General features: G+C 43.6%; 1 protein-coding gene across 1 annotated transcript in view; it reads left to right on the top strand.

Annotated features, from left to right (window-relative positions):
- The window catches only part of NLRP5 (NLR family pyrin domain containing 5), a 63,920-nt gene that overhangs the window by 6,728 nt on the left and 37,633 nt on the right, over positions 1–19,559 (top strand). Inside the window, exons 2-7 of the mRNA XM_063615258.1 lie at positions 8,943–9,302; positions 10,887–10,952; positions 15,978–16,112; positions 16,709–16,765; positions 17,753–17,809; positions 18,790–18,846. Coding sequence (XP_063471328.1) covers positions 9,014–9,302; positions 10,887–10,952; positions 15,978–16,112; positions 16,709–16,765; positions 17,753–17,809; positions 18,790–18,846 — 661 coding nt within the window. The 5' untranslated portion in view covers positions 8,943–9,013. The remainder of the gene's footprint in view (positions 1–8,942; positions 9,303–10,886; positions 10,953–15,977; positions 16,113–16,708; positions 16,766–17,752; positions 17,810–18,789; positions 18,847–19,559) is intronic.

The following is a 19,559-nucleotide window of genomic DNA, read 5'->3' as shown; positions in this document are numbered from 1 at the left end:
GCATCCTTGCCAGCATTTATTTTTTTGTATTTTTTGATAATAGGCATTCTAACTAAAGGGAAATGCAAATCAAAACCACAGTGAGAGTGTGATGATGAGTAATGCTGAATCTTTTTTCATATCTGTTGGTCATTTGGATGTTTTTTGAGAAATGTCTGTTCAGGTTTTTACCCACTTTTTAATGGATTACTTGGAGTTTTGCTATACAGTTTTCTCATATATTCTGGGTATTAGTCTCTTGCCAGATCATTATTTTACAAATACTTTCTCCCATTCTGCAGGGTTTTTTTTGGGAGGGGGGACAGGGTCTTGTTCTGTCACCAGGTTGGAGTGCAGTGGTGCCATCTCAGCTCACTGCAACTTCCAACTCCCTAGTTCAAGCTATTCTCCTGCCTCAGCCTCCCCGGTAGCTGGGATTTCAGGCACGTGCCGCCACACCCAGCTAATTTTTGTACTTTTTAGTAGAGATGGGGTTTCACCATGTTGGCCAGGATGGTCTCGATCTCCTGACCTCATGATCCACCCGCCTCGGCCTCCCAAAGTGCAGGGGTTACAGGCGTGAGCCACCGTGCCTGGCCAGTTTGTCTGTTTACTCGTGGACTATTTCCTTTACTGTGCGGAAGCTCTTTAGTTGGATGTATTCCCATTGGTCTATTTTCGCTTTTGTTGCCTGTCCTTTTGAAGTCTTAGCCACAAAATATTTGCCTCGACTAGTATTCAGAAGAGCTTTCCCTATGTTTTCTTCTGGTAGTTTTATTGTTTCAAGTCTTATGTTTAAGTACTTAATCTATCTTGAGTTGATTTTTGTATATGGTGAGAAACAGGGGTCTAGTTTCATTCTGCATATGGTTATTCAGTTTTCTCAGTACCACTTACTGAACACAGTGTGCTTTCTTGGTGCCTTTGAAAATGAGTTGGATGAGTTCATGCCCTTTGTAGGGACATGGATGAAGCTGGAAACCATCATTCTGAGTAAACTATCGCAAGGACGGAAAACCAAACACCGCGTGTTCTCACTCCTGGGTGGGAATTGAACTATAAGAACACTTGGACACAGGGCAGGGAACATCACACACTGGGGCCTGTCATAGGGTGCAGGGATGGGGAGGGATAGCATTAGGAGAAATATCTAATCGAAATGATGAGTTAATGGATGCAGCAAACCAACATGGCATATGTATACATATGTAACAAACCTACACATTGTGCACATTTACCCTAGAACTTAAAGTATTAAAAAATCTTGGCTGGGCGTGGTGGCTCATGCCTGTAATCCCAGCACTTTGGGAGGCCGAGGCGGGTGGATCACGAGGTCAGGAGATCGAGACAATCCTGGCTAACACAGTGAAACCCCGTCTCTACTAAAAAAAAAAAAAAAATACAAAAAAATTAGCTGGGTGTGGTGGCGGGTGCCTGTAGTCCCAGCTACTCAGGAGGCTGAGGCAGGAGAATGGCGTGAACCTGGGAGGCAGAGCTTGCAGTGAGCCAAGATTGCGCCACTGCACCTCCAGCCTGGGCGACAGAACAAGACTCTGTCTCAAAAAAAAAAGAAAATCTTAAAATATTCTAACAAGTCATAAGCAATACATTAAAAAAGAGTTGGCTATAAATATATGGATTTCTGAATTATCTATTCTGTTGGTCTATGTCTGTTTTCATGACAGTGCCATGCTGTTTTGGTTACTATAGCTTTGTGAAGTCAGGTGATACGTCTCCAGCTTTGTTCTTTTTGCTCAGAATTGTTTGGGCTATTTGGGATCTTTTGTGGTTCTATACAAATCTTAGGATTGTTTTTCTATTTCTGTGAAGAATGTTGTTGGTGTTTTGATAGGGATTGCATTGAATCTGTAGATTGCTTTGGGTAGGATGGCCATTTTAACAACATTCTTCTAATCCATGAGCATTAGATCTCTCCATTTTTATCTATCCTCTTCAATTTTTTTCAGTATTCTGTGGTTTTTAACTATAGATATTTCTTACCTCCTTAGTTAAATTTATTTCTAGGTACTTTTTTGTAGCTATTATAAAGGACATTGCTTTCTTTTTCAGCTAGTTCATTATTGGTGTTTAGAAATGCTACTGTTTTTATGTTGATTTTTGCATCATACTGAGTTCATTTATTATACAAAAACTTGCATCATACTGAAAAATTTATCCAAAAATCAACATTTTTGTATGTTGATTCCACAACTTTACTGAATTCCTTTATCAGTTCTCTGTCTTTTGGTGGAGTCTGTAGGCTTCTCTAAATGCAAGATTATATTGCCTGCAAACAAGAACAATTTGACTTCTCCAATTTTGATCCGCTTTCTTTTTCTTCCCTTATTGCTCTGGCTAAGACTTCCAGTACTGTATTAAAGAGGAGTGACGGAAGTGGGCACCCTGTGTGCCAGTTCTTAGAGGAAAGGCTTTCTTCTTTTCCACATTCAGTAGAATGCTAGCTGTGGGTTTGTCATATATGGCCTTTATTGTTCTGAGTTATGTTTCTTCTGCGTTTTATCATAAAGGGATGTTGAATCTTTTTTTCTTCATCTTTTTTTTATATACTTTAAGTTCTAGGGTACATGTGCACAATGTGCAGGTTTGTTACATATGTATACATGTGCCATGTTGGTGTGCTGCACCCATTAACTCGTCACTTACATTAGGTATATCTCCTAATGCTCCCTCCCCCACCCCACAACAGGCCCTGGTGTGTGATGTTCCCCTTCCTGTGTCCATGTGTTCTCATTGTTCAATTCCCACCTATGAGTGAGAACATGCAGTGTTTGGTTTTTTGTCCTTGGCGATAGTTTGCTCAGAATGATGGTTTCCAGCTTCATCCATGTCCCTACAAAGGACATGAACTCATCCTTTTTTATGGCTGCATAGTATTCCATGGTGTATATGTGCCACATTTTCTTAATCCAGTCTATCATTTATGGACATTTGGGTTGGTTCCAAGTCTTTGCTATTGTGAATAGTGCCGCAATAAACATACATGTGCATGTGTCTTTATAGCAACATGATTTATAATCCTTTAGGTATATACCCAATAATGGGATTGCTGGGTCAAATGGTATTTCTAGTTCTAGATCCTTGAGGAATTGCCACACTGTCTTCCACAATGGTTGAACTAGTTCACGGTCCCACCAACAGTTTAAAAGTGTTCCTATTTCTCCACATCCTCTCCAGCGCCTGTTGTTTCCTGACTTTTTAATGATCGCCATTCTAACTGGTGTGGGATGGTATCTCATTGTGGTTTTGATTTGCATTTCTCTGATGGCCAGTGATGATGAGCATTTTTTCATGTGTCTGTTGGCTGCATAAATATCTTCTTTTGAGAAGTGTCTGTTCATATCCTTTGCCCACTTTTTGATGGGGTTGTTTTTTTTCTTGTAAATGTTGAATTTTATCAAATGCTTTTTCTACATGTCTTGATGATCATGTGGTTTTTGTCCTTCAGTCTGCTGATGAACCACCCTTGCAACCCTGAGATGAATCCCACTTGATCATGGGGAATGATCTTTTTGATGTGTTCTTAGATTTGGTTAGCTAGAATTTTGTCGAAGATTTTTGCATCTATGTTCATGAGAGATATTGGCCTGTAGTTTTCTTTTTTGTGTGTCCTTGTCTGGTTTTGGTATCAGGACAATGCTTGGTTCATAGAATGAGGAAGAATTCCTTCCCCTTCAATTCTCGGAATAGTTTGAGAAGAATTGGTATAAGTTCTGTAAAAGTTTAAAAGGCGGCTGGGCATGGTGGCTCATGCCTGTAATCCCAGCACTCTGGGAGGCCAAGGTGGTGCAGATTACTTGAGGACAGGAGTTCGAGACCAGCCTAGCCAACATGGTAAAACCCCATCTCTACCAAAAATACCAAAATACCAAAAATTTTTGTTAAAATACCAAAAAATTAGCTGGGTGGGGTGGTGGGCACCTGTAATTCCAGCTACTTGGGAGGCTGAGGCAGGAGGATCAGAGCCCAGAAGGCAGCAGTTGCAGTGAGCTGAGATTGCGCCACTGCACTCCAGCCTGGGTGACAGAGCGACATTCTATCTCAAAAAAAAAAAAAAATTTAATTTGAAGGATAGCTAGTCCTAGTTTGTAAAGTGTTTCTGTTGATACTATTTATATATCCATTGAAGCTATTTTTTTTTTTATTCTCTGAGTGTTCGAGATAGGGAGCAGGAAGTACTATCTACTCTTACAAATGGTTTTATCATAATCAAAATAATCAAAACAACCATGGTAGCACACACACAAAAAACATCTTTTCCTGGAGGATAGGTAGGTTAATGAAAACCTTGCCTCTTTTAATGAAATTCAGTAGGAATTCCAAAGATTGGATTAGATTTATCTTATCTCAGTCCTGAATTTCAGACATTCTAAAATTATAAAAATATAAGAAACCAGGTGTGGTGGTGTGCACCTGTAGTCCCAGCTACTTTGGGAGTCTGCGGCAGGAAGACCACTTGAGCCCAGGAGTTCAAGGCCATGGCAAGCTATGATAGTCATCACACTCCAGCCTGGGGGACAGTGAGACCCTGTCTCTAAAAATATATATGAGGCTGGGTGTGGTGGCTCACGCCTGTAATCCCAGCACTTTGGGAGGCCGAGGCGGGCAGGTCACAAGGTCAGGAGTTCGAGACCAGCCTGGCCAACCCAGTGAAACCCCGTCTCTACTAAAAACACAAAAAATTAGCCAGGCATGGTGACAGGTGCCTGTAATCCCAGCTACTCGGGAGGCTGAGGAAGGAGAATTGCTTGAACGCAGGAGGCGGAGGTTGCAGTGAGTTGAGATTGTGCCGCTGTACTCCAGCCCGGGTGACAATGTAAGACTTCATCTCAAAATATATATGTTTGTGTGTGTATATATGTACACACACACACACACACACACACTTTAGCCTCACCTGCAGATTCACAAATTGAAGCAATCCTAAATCCACTTTTATTTTTAATTGACAATAATTGTATATATTTGCAGGGTACAATGCGATGTTTTGATATGTGTATATATTGCAGGAAAAAGCTAACGTGTCTATCACCTTAGTTATTTTTTATGGTGAGAATGTTTAAAATCTACTTTTAGCAATTTTGGAGCATATATTAATAATACATCTTTTCTTGAATTCCATGGCAGGTTAAACACATCATTATTAACTCTAGGCGCCGTGCTGTGCAGGGGATCCCTAAAACTCATTTCTCTGATCTAACTGAAACTTGTTTGTACCTTTTCATCAGCATTTCCTTTTTCCCCATTTTATCCCCCAGTCTCTGGCAACCACCATTCTACTCTCTGCTGCTATGAATTTGATTGTTTTAGAATCTGCATAATTGAGATCCTACTAAATTTTTTTTTTTTTTTGAGAGAGAGTTTCGCTCTTGTTGCCCAAGCTGGAGTGCAATGCCACAATCTTGGCTCACTACAACCTCTGCCTCCCGGGTTCAAGTGATTCTCCTGCCTCAGTTTCCTGAGTAGCTGGAGTTACAAGTGCGTGCCACCATGCCTGGCTAATTTTTTGTATTTTTAGTAGAAATGGGGTTTCACCATGTTAGCCAGGCTGGTCTCGAACTCCTGGCCTCTGGTGATCTGCCCACCTCAGCAGTAGCGTCTTAAGCCTGAACGCTTGTGTACTGTAACATACTCTTCTGCTCAGGACATCTCGGTCTGGCAGGTAGCTTTAGAGCAGGTGGTGTTCAGGGTTCCCATGCATGCTCTGTGCCAACCCTTCTGACCGCCTCTCTTGTTGCATCACTGAAACCCCACAGTAACCCTTGAAGAGGCAAGTACTCTGATTTCCAGCTTCCAGAGGAGAGCCCAGCCTTAGATGTTCAGTTACTTTCCATGGGGATGTATCATGAAGGTTGCAGGACTTGAACTTGGAGCTGTCTCTCTGCTCTGAGCATCACCACGGGAGTCAACAGCCTCTTAGAGTTGAGTTACCTATGAGGAAACTGACCCTCAGCCTTGGTACCATGACACATGGATCTAATCCCCTGCCCTAGCTGCTGCCTGCTGCAATGTTATTAGCAATCTGTTGTAGCAGAACACTCCCCAGGGTAGAAAGAAAATGAAGGAATGCAGGAAAAAGCCTATTAGCTTCTCCAGGGAGGTGGTCAACCCATGACAGTTGTCTAGGGACTGCCAGCTCTCCACTCTTTTCCATGACAGTTGTCCAGTGACTGCCACCTCTCCACTCTTTTCAATGACAATCGTCCAGGGACTGCTACCTCACCCCTCTTTTCAGAGGCCCTTCCCATAAAGAGGGTATTCGTGATAACATGTTTCCTGTGTCCCAGGGGAAAATGTGTACCCACGTATATCACCTCATTTTTTTGTTTGTTTTTTGTTTTTTTGAGATGGAGTCTCGCTCTGTCACCCAGGCTGAAGTGCAGTGGCGCGACCTTGACTCACTGCAAGCTCCGACTCCCGGGTTCACGCTGTTCTCCTGCCTCAGCCTCCCTAGTAGCTTGGACTACAGGCGCCCGCCACCACTCCCAGCTAATTTTTTGTATTTTTAGTAGAGACAGGGTTTCACTGTGTTAGCCAGGATGGTCTCAATCTCCTGACCTTGTGATCCGCCCACCTCGGCCTCCCAAAGTGCTGGGATTACAGGCATGAGCCACCGCGCCCGGCCACCTCATCTTGTAAAGCATATTAAATTACTAAATCAGAACAGGATTAGAAATATTCAAACTTGATCGGGTGTGGCCGAGGCAAGTGGATCATGAGGTCAAGAGATCGAGACCATCCTGGCCAACATGGTGAAACCCTGTTTCTACTAAAAACACAAAAATTATCCAGGCATGGTGGTGCATGCCTGTAATCCCAGCTACTTGGGAGGCTGAGGCAGGAGAATTGATTGAACCTGGGAAGCAGAGGTTGCAGCGAGCAGAGATCATGCCACTGCACTCCAGCCTGGCAACAGAGCGAGACTCCATCAAAAAGAAAAAAAAATAATAATCAAATATGGCTGGGTGCAGTAGCTCATGCCTGTAATCCCAACACTTTGGGAGGCCAGGGCAAGAGGATTACTTGAGCCCAGGAGTTTGAAACCAGCCTGGGCAACATAGTGAGACCTTGTCTGTACTTTAAAAAAAATTAATAAAAGGGCCTGGTGCAGTGATAGCAAGCCTGTGGTCGCAGCTACTAGGAAGGCTGAGGCGGGAAGATTGCTTCAGCCCAGGGGTTCGAGGCTCCAGTGAGCTGTGACTGCACCACTGTACTCCTGCCTGGGCAACAGCAAGACTCAGTCATTTAAAAAACAAAAAAAAAAAAAAAAATTGAGCTTATTGAATGGATTTTTAGCTACTGTGACATCTCTAGGCTCTTGTCTCCCACCTCTATCCTCCTTTAAATGTTTTCTGTGTATTTTATAATTTATCTTCTGACTCTCCTAATTAATTGAAGTAATCTCAGCAAGTCCATCTTAAAACTTTCCCATGGAAAGAATAGTAGGCAGAAGGAAAGACAGGGGCTAACTACTGGGGACAAGTTTGTCCCTGCAGATCAAGGGAGTATAAAGCAGGTGCCCCGTCTAAGCAAGAAGAGCAAAAAAATCAGTGTTAACAGAACCTGCCCCCTGCAGGCTGATTTTTACCTCGGTGGGATGCTTCCAGTTCCAGGGAGGTGACATGACAGGACCTTACTGTGTATCTGCAAGTTTAGCTCAAAAACTATAAATGCACAGATGTCAAGCAAGGGTGACCTCACACCAATACCGCCCCTCAGCAAATGACAAGCTGCTGTCTACCCAAGTCTTTAAAATGTTTTATTACGTGGTATTCCTTCGATTGCTTTGTTGTCTACCACAAAGTAATGGTGGGGGAAAACAAGATTTGCTCAAACTGGCCAACCAGTACTGGCTGTCATTATTTGTAGAGCTCTTATAATGAAAACAAAAAAAGGAAATTTGAGAGATTTAGGAATTATTCCTGGGGCCTTATAACAACTGCTACATTTTGATGTCATCATAGACCAGGCTTCTAGACAACTTGGAGAGGTAATTCATAGCAGAGGTCCTGGATGTGCACCTATAAAATGAGTTAGCAGGTAGGGATGGAATTGGTCCTGATGGTGACTTATGACATTAATCTTTTCATGTGCTCATTAGCCATTTGTGTAGCTTCTTTGGAGAAATGGATATTCAGACCCTTTGCCCATATTAAATTGGATTGTCTCCCTATTAGTGCGTGTATATTATCTAGATATAAATCCCTTATCAGATATGATTTTCAAGTATTAGTTTATTTTTACACCAAAACTGTTTATTATGTTTATGGAACCTGATGTTAACAGGTGTAACAGAAATCAAACTGATCTAAGAACCCCGTAACTGGTTATTAGTAACTGGTAGGAATCTATTTGCCAGTGGTTTTTTGTTTGTTTTTTGGGACGGAGTTTCACTCTTGTCCAGGCTGGAGTGCAATGGCACAGTCTCAGCTCACTGTAACCTTCGCCTTCCAGATTCAAGCGATTCTCCTGCCTCAGCCTCCTGAGTAGCTGGGATTACAGGCACGTGCCACCACTCCTGGCTAATTTTTTTATATTTTTAATTCAGATGGAGATTCACCATGTTGGCCAGGCTGGTCTCGAACTCCTGACCTCAAGTGATCCACCTGCCTTGGCCTCCCAAAGTGCTGGGATTACAGGTGTGAGCCACCGCACCCAGCCATTGCCAGTGTTTTTGAGTATGACATACTAGCCAAGAGCATCTGTGGCATGCCTGTCCAATTTTATTCTAAGATGCTGTTTGGGAACTAAGGGTACAGACAACAAAATGTCCCAGCACTGATGTTCCAGTAACAGGATAAACAGATGCTGTGGCAACAAATGCTTCGTCCATGAAGAATTGAAAAAGAGAAGGCTGTTCATCTAGTGAGGTGATTGACATTAGTTGTATCAACTTGAGAATTTGCTGCAAGATCCTCTTTTGAGTCTTGTCACTCTTTCCACAGGTCCTACTTGCTCCATATTACCAAAGAATCCACTTTTCCCCAAAAACCTGAGTTCTCAGCCTTGTATCAAGATGGAAGGAGACAAATCGCTCACTTTTTCCAGCTACGGGCTGCAATGGTGTCTCTATGAGCTAGACAAGGAAGAATTTCAGACATTCAAGGAATTACTAAAGAAGAAATCTTCAGAATCGACCACATGCTCTATTCCACAGTTTGAAATTGATAATGCCAGCGTGGAATGCCTGGCACTCCTCTTGCATGAGTATTACGGAGCATCGCTCGCCTGGGCTACGTCCGTTAGCATCTTTGAAAATATGAACCTGCGAACCCTCTCGGAGAAGGCACGGGATGACATGAAAAGTAAGCGAGACTTGGGGCAAGTCTAGGGCAGGGGAGATGATTTCAGGTTCTCATGGGAACAGGGAAGAATCATTGTTCAGTAACCGGGTCCACCTCTGCAGTGTGAGTCTGACCTGTGAGAAGGATCTCATTGGTCATCGTCACTGGCTGGAAATTAGTGTAGTCTCTAGCCTGTAAAATAATGGAGGAGGGAGAAATGGGTAGACAACAGCTCCACCCACACGGACTTCACTAAAGTTAATAGGATTTGAGTTGTAAGTGCTAAGCTTGAGCTCCGGTGCTACCATGGGTCAGCTGTGAGACTTTGGGAATGTCTCCTTCCGTTCTGACCCTTGGATCCTACATCTTGGAACAGGAAATGTGATACTGTGTGTGCCATTTCAAAAGTTCAATAATGTAATGCATAGAAAGTGGCTAAGAACCTCATTGGCTGATAACATTGGTAGTTGTTGGGTGCGAGTCTCGTGCTTGGCCATGGGATGAAGGACTGAGGTTCCAGGTGCTCATCTAAGGCTTGGACTTCCTTAGACTATTGGTGTCCATAGTGCAGCAAGAATTCGGATCAGATTCTGTGATTATTTTAGGGTATGTAGGAGAAAGGTCATTTAGAAAATAGCAGTTCTTTTTTATCTAGAGGATCTCTCCAACTGTAGACAGAAAACAAATCCCTTGACTGAATTAGCCCTACAAATACAGGTGTGGGCTCGACACAGTGACTCACGACTGTGGTCCCAGGACTTTGGGAGGCTGAGGTGGGCGGATCACCTGAGGTCAGCAGTTCAAGTGGTGCGATCTCGGCTCACTGCAAGCTCCGCCTCCCGGGTTCACGCCATTCTCCTGCCTCAGCCTCCCAAGTAGCTGGGACTACAGGTGCCCACCACCACGCCCGGCTAATTTTTTGTATGTTTAGTAGAGACGGGGTTTCACCATGTTAGCCAGGATGGTCTCGATCTCCTGACCTCGCGATCCGCCCGCCTCGCCCTCCCAAAGTGCTGGGATTACAGGCGTGAGCCACCGCGCCCGGCCACAAGACAGTTTTTAAGAACTAAATGCAGAGAGAGAGAACACAGTGTCATGGGTGATACCCAAGTTTCTGGCATGATAAACTGGGTGGATGGGGTTCCATCACCTCACCCCATGGAAGAGATGTTTTGCGAAAAGTAGGTTGGGGGATGGGTAGTCAAGTTTGGACCTTGTAAGTTGAAGGCACTTGTATTTGGGTAATTCATAGGCACCTAGTGAGTCATTGACTAACTGGGTCTGGAGTTCAAGACAGGTCTTGAGAAGGACTCCTGAAAAGAAGCTTAATCACCATAATTAACCTCATTGTGTGACTTACCCAAGGCCATCCAGCAAAACGGGGGCCAGAGAATTCTTTGTAAACCTGTTTCTTCATTGTGCTTCTTCTGGCTCAGGAAAGTCTGACTCTGTTGTCTCCGTTATAGGCCAATCATGGAATAAACTGAGATCCTGAGAGTTGTCTTGGTTCCCCTCCATAATCTGGGCACAGGACATTCTTATCCTTGGCTTGGGTAATTACAGTGACTTCGTTGAGGCCAATCTCTCTTTTTCTTTGTCTTGCAGGACATTCACCAGAAGATCTTGAAGCAACAACGACTGACCAAGGATCAAGCAAGGAAGAAGTGCCAGGTTAGTGGGGTGGAGCTGGGGGAAATAGGATGTGCTTAAAGACATGTGGCAGCCAGTCTGCATCTCTAGGTGTTACGACCATGACTTCTGATAGTCCAGTGTTCTTTCTAGTCTAACTACCCTACCATTAGCTGACTGGATGGGTTCTGAGGATCTGGTAATTCTGGTCTTTCTCTTTCCAAGTTAAAGAGTTCTGTGGCCTGGGGGCAGGCCCAGTGGCTCACTCTTGTAATCCCAGCAGTTTGAGAGGCCAAGGTGAGTGGATCACCTGAGGTCAGGAGTTCAAGACCAGCCTGGCCAACATGGTGAAACCTCGTCTCTACTAAAAATACAAAAAAATAGCCAGACATGGTGGTGGGTGCCTGTAATCCCAGCTACTTGGGAGGTGGAGGCAGGAGAATCACTTGGACCCGGGAGGCAGAGGTTGCAGTGAGCCGAGATCACACCACTGTACTCCAGCCTGGGTGACAGAACAAGACTCTATCCAAAAAAAAAAAAAAAAAAGTTCTGTGGTCTTCAGGCTTTGTTATAACTTGAGGACTTCCCGTCTTCAGTTTGGATAACCTTATGACCCTACTATGACAAGCTCCTCCCAATAACCCAGTTGGGAGGCTTTGGTGGAAAGAACCAGATAGCATGAAACCAGATTCAATACAATTCCCCAAACATTTGAGCACTGACCTCGTGCCAGCCACTGCTCTGCATATTTACAATACATCATTGGCCAAAGCACACGTGTTCATGAAATTCACCCGTTGTGGGACAGGAAAGACAAACCAAAAAACTAAGATGACACCAGGGAAGGCAAAACACACAGGGAGAAAGGCAGGCTGCATAGACATCATGAATTCTCCGCTGCTACCTGCGCCACCACCATCTTGCTCAGCTCCCAGCAGCCACTGTTGACCATGAAACCTAACCTGGTTTGGAAGGGGTTGAAACCAACCTCATTTTGATGGAGCTTTGCTCAGGCTGTGGGTGGGAAAGAGCTCTTCAAAGCTAACATCTGAGTAACTGGCATCTGAGTCAGAGGCTCTGAGTCCCAAAGGTTCTACATTGCTCACAGTTTGTCAATCTAGGCTTCACTAGGTGAGTGTGACGTGTTATCCTTCATGTGATAAAACTGCATCTCAGAGGTTTTATAAGTTACTGAATGGTGGCTTAGAGCATAAAATAAACACACAGACTAACCTTGATAGTAGGACTGAAACAAACCTGACAAAAGCCGGGGGTCTTGCCATCAGCCACGTTAGGAGATCCCTCTGAGCTGTTCCTGGACATGAGAACTACCACTTCTCGAGACCACGTGGATCACGCACTGTGCCAGTACTTGAGCTCTTGCTTCTCAATCCTATGTGGTACTGACTGTCGTTAGTTGTCCAGTGATACCCAGAAGCGCGATGGCACACCAAAATCTCACATGGTTAAATTGAGGCAAGGTGGGCTTGTGCCAGAAAGACCTGACTGCAGGTGTTATCCATGTACAAAGATGAAGGCCATCAGAGACACTCTACCCTCAAGGAGCTTACATCATAGGGGATCACAGGCCTTCATCGTTGCTCCTAATTGGCTGGGTATGGAAAGATGTCCCTCAAAGGCTGGGAGCGGTGGCTCCTGCCTATAATCCCAGCACTTTGGGAGGCCGAGGTGGGTGGATCACCTGAGGTTGGGAGTTCGAGACCAGTCTGACCAACATGGAGAAACCCCATCTCTACTAAAAATACAGAAAAAAAAAAAAACTAGCCAGGCATGGTGGCACGTGCCCGTAATCCTAGCTACTCAAGAGGCTGAGGCAGGGAATCACTTGAACCCAGGAGGTGTAGAGATTGTGGTGAGCCACTGCACTCCAGCCTGGGACACAAGAGCTTAACTCCATCTCAAGAAAAAAAAAAAAAGGTGTCCCTTGAAACTAAGCCAACCCAATAAATGCAGTTGTTTTTTATCGAGCTATAGAATCAAATGTGGTATATGTATACAATAATATATTATTTGGCATAAAAAGGAATGATGTGGCTGGACACGGTGACTCATACCTGTAATCCCAGCACGTTGGGAGGCTGAGGCAGGCAGATTGCTCGAACTCAGGAGTTTGAGACCAACCTGGGCAATGTAGCAAGACCCCACGTCTACCAAAAAATAATAAAATTAGCTGAGTGTGGGTGTGCACACGTATGGTCCCAGCTACTTGGGAGGCTGAGGCAGGAGGATTGCTTGAGTCCAGGGGGTTGAGGCTGCATTGAGCCATGATTGTGCCACTGTACTTCAGCCTGGGTGATAAAATGAGACTGTGTCTAAAAAAAAAAAATATATATATATATATATATAAACACTAATGTATGCTGCAAGATGGATGGACCTTGAAGACAGTAGGCTAAGTGAAGGAAACCCCTCACAAAAGGATATATATTGAATGATTCCATTCATATAAAATGTCTAGAATTGGAAAATCCATTTAAATACTAGAAGCAGATTAGTGGTTGCCTAGCGCTGGGGTGAATGGGGAAACGTAGAGGGTGAGGACTAAGAGGGCAGGGTTTTTCTCTTTGAGGGTGATTAAAACGTTCTAAAATTGTAGTGACGGTTACAATCTGAATATTCTGTCATGATTGCACACTTTCAATGGGTGAATTGTATGATTTGTGAAATTTATTCTATAAATCTATTACAATACTCTAGAGAAGACAATAAGATACATCCATCCGAAGTCAGCATCGTACATATGATGATTCCAAAGCCCAGAGAGACAGATTTGCCCATGGAAGATCAGCCAACAGCCTGATTTTTTTTTCTTTCCAGACTGAGATGTCATCTTTGTGTTAGATCTTTTTTCTTTTCCTATTTTTTTTTCTTTCCCCCCTAGAGTCTCGCTCCGTCACTCAGGCTGGAGTGCAATGGCTTGATATTGGTTCACTGCAACCTCTGCCTCCCAGGTTTAAGCGATTCTCCTGTCTCAGCCTCTCAAGTAGCTGGGATTATAGACACATGCCACCACGCCTGGCTAATTTTTGTATTTTTGGTAGAGGTGGGGTTTTACCATATTGGTCAGGCTGGCCTAGTACTCCTGACCTCAGGTGATCCACCCACCTCAGCCTCCCAAAGTGCTAGGATTACAGGCATGAGCCACCACACCCAGCCTAGATCTTATAAATTCTATGTAACTTCAGATTCTTTCATCTCTTACGTGGCGAATCTATTTAATCTAATAGATTGAATGTATTATGATGCTCAAGACATAGCGGCTGCTTGCTTTTTTTTTTTTTTCTTTTTTGAGACAGAGTCTTGCTCTGTTGCCCAGGCTGGAGTGCAGTGGCACGATCTCCGCTCACTGCAAGCTCTGCCTCCCGGGTTCACGCTATTCCCCCACCTCAGCCTCCCAAGTAGCTGGGACTACAGGCGCCCGCCATCACGCCCAGCTAATTTTTTGTATTTTTAGTAGAGATGGGGTTTCACCATGTTGGCCAGTCTGCTTTAGAACTCCTCACTCGTGATCCTCCCGCCTTGGCCTCCCAAAGTGCTGAGATATTACAGATATGAGCCACTGTGCCTGGCCTTTTTTTTTTTTTTTTCCGGATAACTCGATGCAGGTTTACATATCATAAAATCTTGAGAATACAATTCAAAAATGTATAAACATGAAACTGTCACCATAATCCAGTCTTAGGACTTTTTTTTTTTTTTTTTGAGACAGAGTCTCGCTCTTTCACCCAGGCTGGAGTGCAGTGGCGCGATCTTGGCTCACTGCAGACTCCGCCCTCTGGGTTCACGCCATTCTCCTGCCTCAGCCTCCTGCGTAGCTGGGACTACAGGCGCCCGCCACCTCGCCCGGCTAATTTTTTGTATTTTTAGTACAAAAAAATTTTTAGTACAACTATTTTAGACGGGGTTTCACCGTGTTAGCCAGGATGGTCTCGATCTCCTGACCTCGTGATCCGCCCGCTTTGGCCTCCCAAAGTGCTGGGATTACAGGCGTGAGCCACCGCGCCCGGCCATGGAAATTTTCAAATTTTCTGACTGATTTCTAATCTTATTTCATTGCATTAAGAGAGCATACTTTGTATAATTTCAAGGCGCATCAACTTGAAACATGCTTTATGCCTGATACATCTATCTTGGAGAAGGTCTGTTTGCATTTGAGAAGGGCATGTTTTCTGCTGTTGGGTGGAGCGTTCATTTGATACCTGCCTTCACTGTTTTCCGTATTGGTGAATAGCATCACTGTATGCCTGGTCATTTACACCAAAAGCTTAGTCATTTTGTTTGTTTGTTTGGTTTTGAGATGGAGTCTCACTCTGTCTCCCAGGATGGAGTGCAGTCACACAATCTTAGCTCACTGCAACCTCCACCTCCCAGGTTTAAGCAGTTCTCATGCCTCGACTTCCTGAGTAGCTGTATTTTTTTAATATTTATTTTCTCCACCTTATATCTAGCAAATCAGAAGATCATATGGTCTCTACCTGTAATATATGACCCATTTTTACACAGTTCTTCCCATCTGCTGTATTTAAAGGCATTTCATTTGCGTCTCAAACACAATCCACTTTTACATACAATCAATTTTTCATACAATAACCAAGGCAATCTAAAAATTTACACCTGTAACTTTACTCTCATGCTTAAAAATCCTTAAATGGTTTTTATTCTGTTTGTGATTTTTAAAAATCTATAATTTTTCTCTAATTGACAAGACAAAGACCACCCTAATGATTATTCTTTAAAATGGCAAATCTATTCTCATATATCCTAAGATGAATTTGTATTTAGCCTCACATGGTAACTATTTTCTGATAAATATATATAAGTGGTTATTCTCAGTCAGTGGTAGCTACTGTATGCCAGAGGCTGTGTTATTACTCTACTAAATCATCTCCACAGCAACTCAACAACATAGGAACAATTTCTTTGCTTTTGTAGATGAACATACAGAAACATGTAACTTCAGTAACTTGATGAAGATCTTACAAGTAGTTTATGACAACTCACATTTGAATCCTGTGTCTAATTCAAATCCTTAATTCTTTTTTTAAGAGAGAGAGTTTTGCTGTATTGCTGGGACTACAACGCAGTGGCTATCCACAAGCACGACTGTAGCGCACTACAGCCTCAAACTGCTGGACTCAAGTGATTCTCCTGCCTCAGCCTCCCAAGTAGCTGGGACTACAGGCATGTACCACAGCATCTGGCTCTAAGATCCTAAGATCCTTAATTCTTAACTGTAGGTTTTACCCCTCATTTAATTTTTGTATTCTTATTTTTTTGGAGTGCAGTGGCATGATCTCAGCTTACTGCAACCTCCGCCTCCCGGGTTCAAGTGATTCTCCTGCCTCAGCCTCCTGAGTAGCTGGGATTACAGGCACGGGCCACCATGCCCGGCTAATTTTTGTATTTTTTAGTAGAGATGGGGTTTCATCATATTGGTCAGGCTGGTCTCGAACCTCTGACCTCTGGTGATCTGCCCACCTCAGCCTCCCAAAGTGCTGGGATTACAGGCATGAACCACCACGCCCAACCTACCCTTCATTTTAATAACTTGTGCGAGGCTCTCCAAGGAGAAATGAGCCTGGGACCCTCATCCTCAAGCTTTGAATTAGTGCTCATTGTACTAGTGCACTCTGTCTTCTAGCTGAGCCAGTGGTTGCCATGTTTTCAACTGGCCAGAAAATTAAATATGGCATGACTAAGCTTATCTTGGGGGGTGTCTGACATCTCTGACTTGAATAATAAACACAAGTATGTTGGAATTCATTCTTCTTTTGCAGAAATTTCACAAGCTATGGAACAAGAAGGTGCCACAGCAGCAGAGACAGAAGAACAAGGTGAGGAAAATAGATTTATTCCTTGGTTGCCCTCCTGGAAAAAAGCTGGGTGAAAGAAGTGTAAGTAGTTTAGATTTCAAGGGTATGTAGTTCAGATTGCCTTTCTTTATTCTGATTTGTCTCTGTTGTCAACCCCTTCCCTTCAAGCTCTTGATCAGTACCATGGATAGAGCTACACAAGTTCACTGTGGTTATCTACAGTCAGATACTATGAAGACAAAATTCTAAAGAACCCATAATTCTAGGGGACTCGAATCAATCACAACTTTGTGTGATGGATGCTAAACATATGGCCAAGAGTAGTCAAATGCTTTCTTCAAACTTAAGTGGCAGTAATTATTTTCGTAATTCCTTCTATCAACTAATATGTACATGAATACCTGCCATTGAAGAATTGTGCTGGAATTACAGTGGTAAGAAAAACATGTCTTGCCTTCATGGCATTTTTTTTTTTTTTTTTTTTGAGAAGGAGTCTCGCTGTGTCACCCAAGCTGGAGTGCAGTGGCACGATCTTGGCTCAGTGCAACCTCTGCCTCACAGGTTCAAGCGATTCTTCTGCCTCAGCCTCCTGAGTAGCTGGGATTACAGGCACCTGCCACCGTGCCCGGCTAATTTTTGAATTTTTAATAGAGGTGGGGTTTCACCATATTGGCCAGGCCAGTCTCGAACTCCTGACCTCGTGATCTGCCCACCTCGGCCTCCCAAAGTGCTGGGATTACAGGCAAGAGCCACCACACCCTACCTACCCTTCATTTTAATAACTCGTGCAAGGCTCTCCAAGGAGAAATGAGCCTGGGACCCTCACCCTCAAGCTTTGAATTAGTGCTCATTGTACTAGTGCACTCTGTCTTCTAGCTGAGCCAGTGGTCGCCATGTTTTCAACTGGCCAGAAAATTAAATATGGCATGACTAAGCTTATCTTGGGGGGTGTCTGACATCTCTGACTTGAATAATAAACACAAGTATGTTGGAATTCTTCTTTTGCAGAAATTTCACAAGCTATGGAACAAGAAGGTGCCACAGCAGCAGAGACAGAAGAACAAGGTGAGGAAAATAGATTTATTCCTTGGTTGCCCTCTTGGAAGAAAGTTGGGTGAAAGAAGTGTGGGTAGTTTAGATTGGGGTATGTAGTTTAGATTTCCTTTCTTCATTCTGATTTGTCTCTGGTGTCAACCCCTTCCCTTCAAACTGTTGGTCAGTACCATGGATAGAGCTACACAAGTTTACTGTGGTTATCTACAGTCAGATACTATGAAGACAAAATTCTAAAGAACCCATAATTCTAGGGGACTCAAATCAATCACAACTTTGATGGATGCTAAACATCTGACCAAGAGTAGTGAAGTTCTTTCTTCAAACTTAAGTGGCAGTAATTATTTTTGTAATTCCTTCTATCAACTAATATGTACATGAATACCTGCCATTGAAGAATTGTGCTGGAATCACAGTGGTAAGCAAAACATGTTTTGCCTTCGTGGCATTTTTTTTTTTTTTTTGAGAAGGAGTCTCGCTGTGTCACCCAAGCTGGAGTGTAGTGGCATGATCTCGGCTCAGTGCAACCTCTGCCTCCCGGGTTCAAGCGATTCTTCTGCCTCAGCCTCCCAAATAGCTGGGATTACAGGCACCTGCCACCGTGCCTGGCTAATTTTTGTATTTTTAATAGAGATGGGGTTTCACCATATTGGCCAGGCCAGTCTCGAACTCCTGACCTCATGATCTGCCCACCTCGGCCTCCCAAAGTGCTGGGATAACAGGCAAGAGCCACCACACCCTACCTACCCTTCATTTTAATAACTTGTGCAAGGCTCTCCAAGAAGAAATGAGCCTGGGACCTTCACCCTCAAGCTTTGAATTAGTGCTCATTGTACTAGTGCACTCTGTCTTCTAGCTGAGCCAGTGGTTGCTGTGTTTTCAACTGGCCAGAAAATTAAATATGGCATGACTAAGCTTATCTTGGGGGGTGTCTGACATCTCTGACTTGAGTAATAAACACAAGTATGTTGGAATTCATTCTTCTTTTGCAGAAATTTCACAATCTATGGAACAAGAAGGTGCCACAGCAGCAGAGACAGAAGAACAAGGTGAGGAAAATAGATTTATTCCTTGGTTGCCCTCTTGGAAGAAAGCTGGGTGGAAGAAGTGTAAGTAGTTTAGATTTCCTTTCTTCATTCTGATTTGTCTCTGGTGTCAACCCCTTCCCTTCAAGCTCTTGATCAGTACCACGGATAGAGCTATGCACATTTACTGTGATTATCTACAGTCAGATACTATGAAAATTCTAAAGAACCCATAATTCTAGGGGACTCGAATCAATCACAGCTTTGTTTGATGGATGCTAAACATATGACCAAGAGTAGTCAAGTGTTTTCTTCAAACTTAAGTGGCAGAAATTATTTTTGTAATTTCTTCCATCAACTAATATGTACATGAATACCTGCCATTGAAGAATTGTGCTGGAATCACAGTGGTAAGAAAAACATGTCTTGCTTTCGTGGCTTTTTTTTTTTTTTTTTTTTTTTTTTTTTTGAGAAGGAGTCTCGCTCTGTGGACCAGGCTTGAGTGCAGTGGCGCAATCTCAGCTCACTGAAACGTCTGCCTCCTGGGTTCAAGCAATTCTTCTGCCTCAGCCTCCCGAGTAGCTGGAATTACAGGCATGCCACCATGCCTGGCTAATTTTTGTATTTTTAGTAGAGATGGGGTTTCACCATATTGGCCAGGTCGGTCTCGCACTCCTGACCTCGTGATCTGCCCACCTCAGCCTCCCAAAGTGCTGGGATTACAGGCATTTGCCACT

Source organism: Symphalangus syndactylus, chromosome 13 (genome assembly GCF_028878055.3).
Source record: "Symphalangus syndactylus isolate Jambi chromosome 13, NHGRI_mSymSyn1-v2.1_pri, whole genome shotgun sequence".
NCBI lineage: Eukaryota > Metazoa > Chordata > Mammalia > Primates > Hylobatidae > Symphalangus > Symphalangus syndactylus.
Note: the sequence above shows the minus strand (reverse complement) of the source record. Positions and strands in the feature narration are given on the sequence as shown.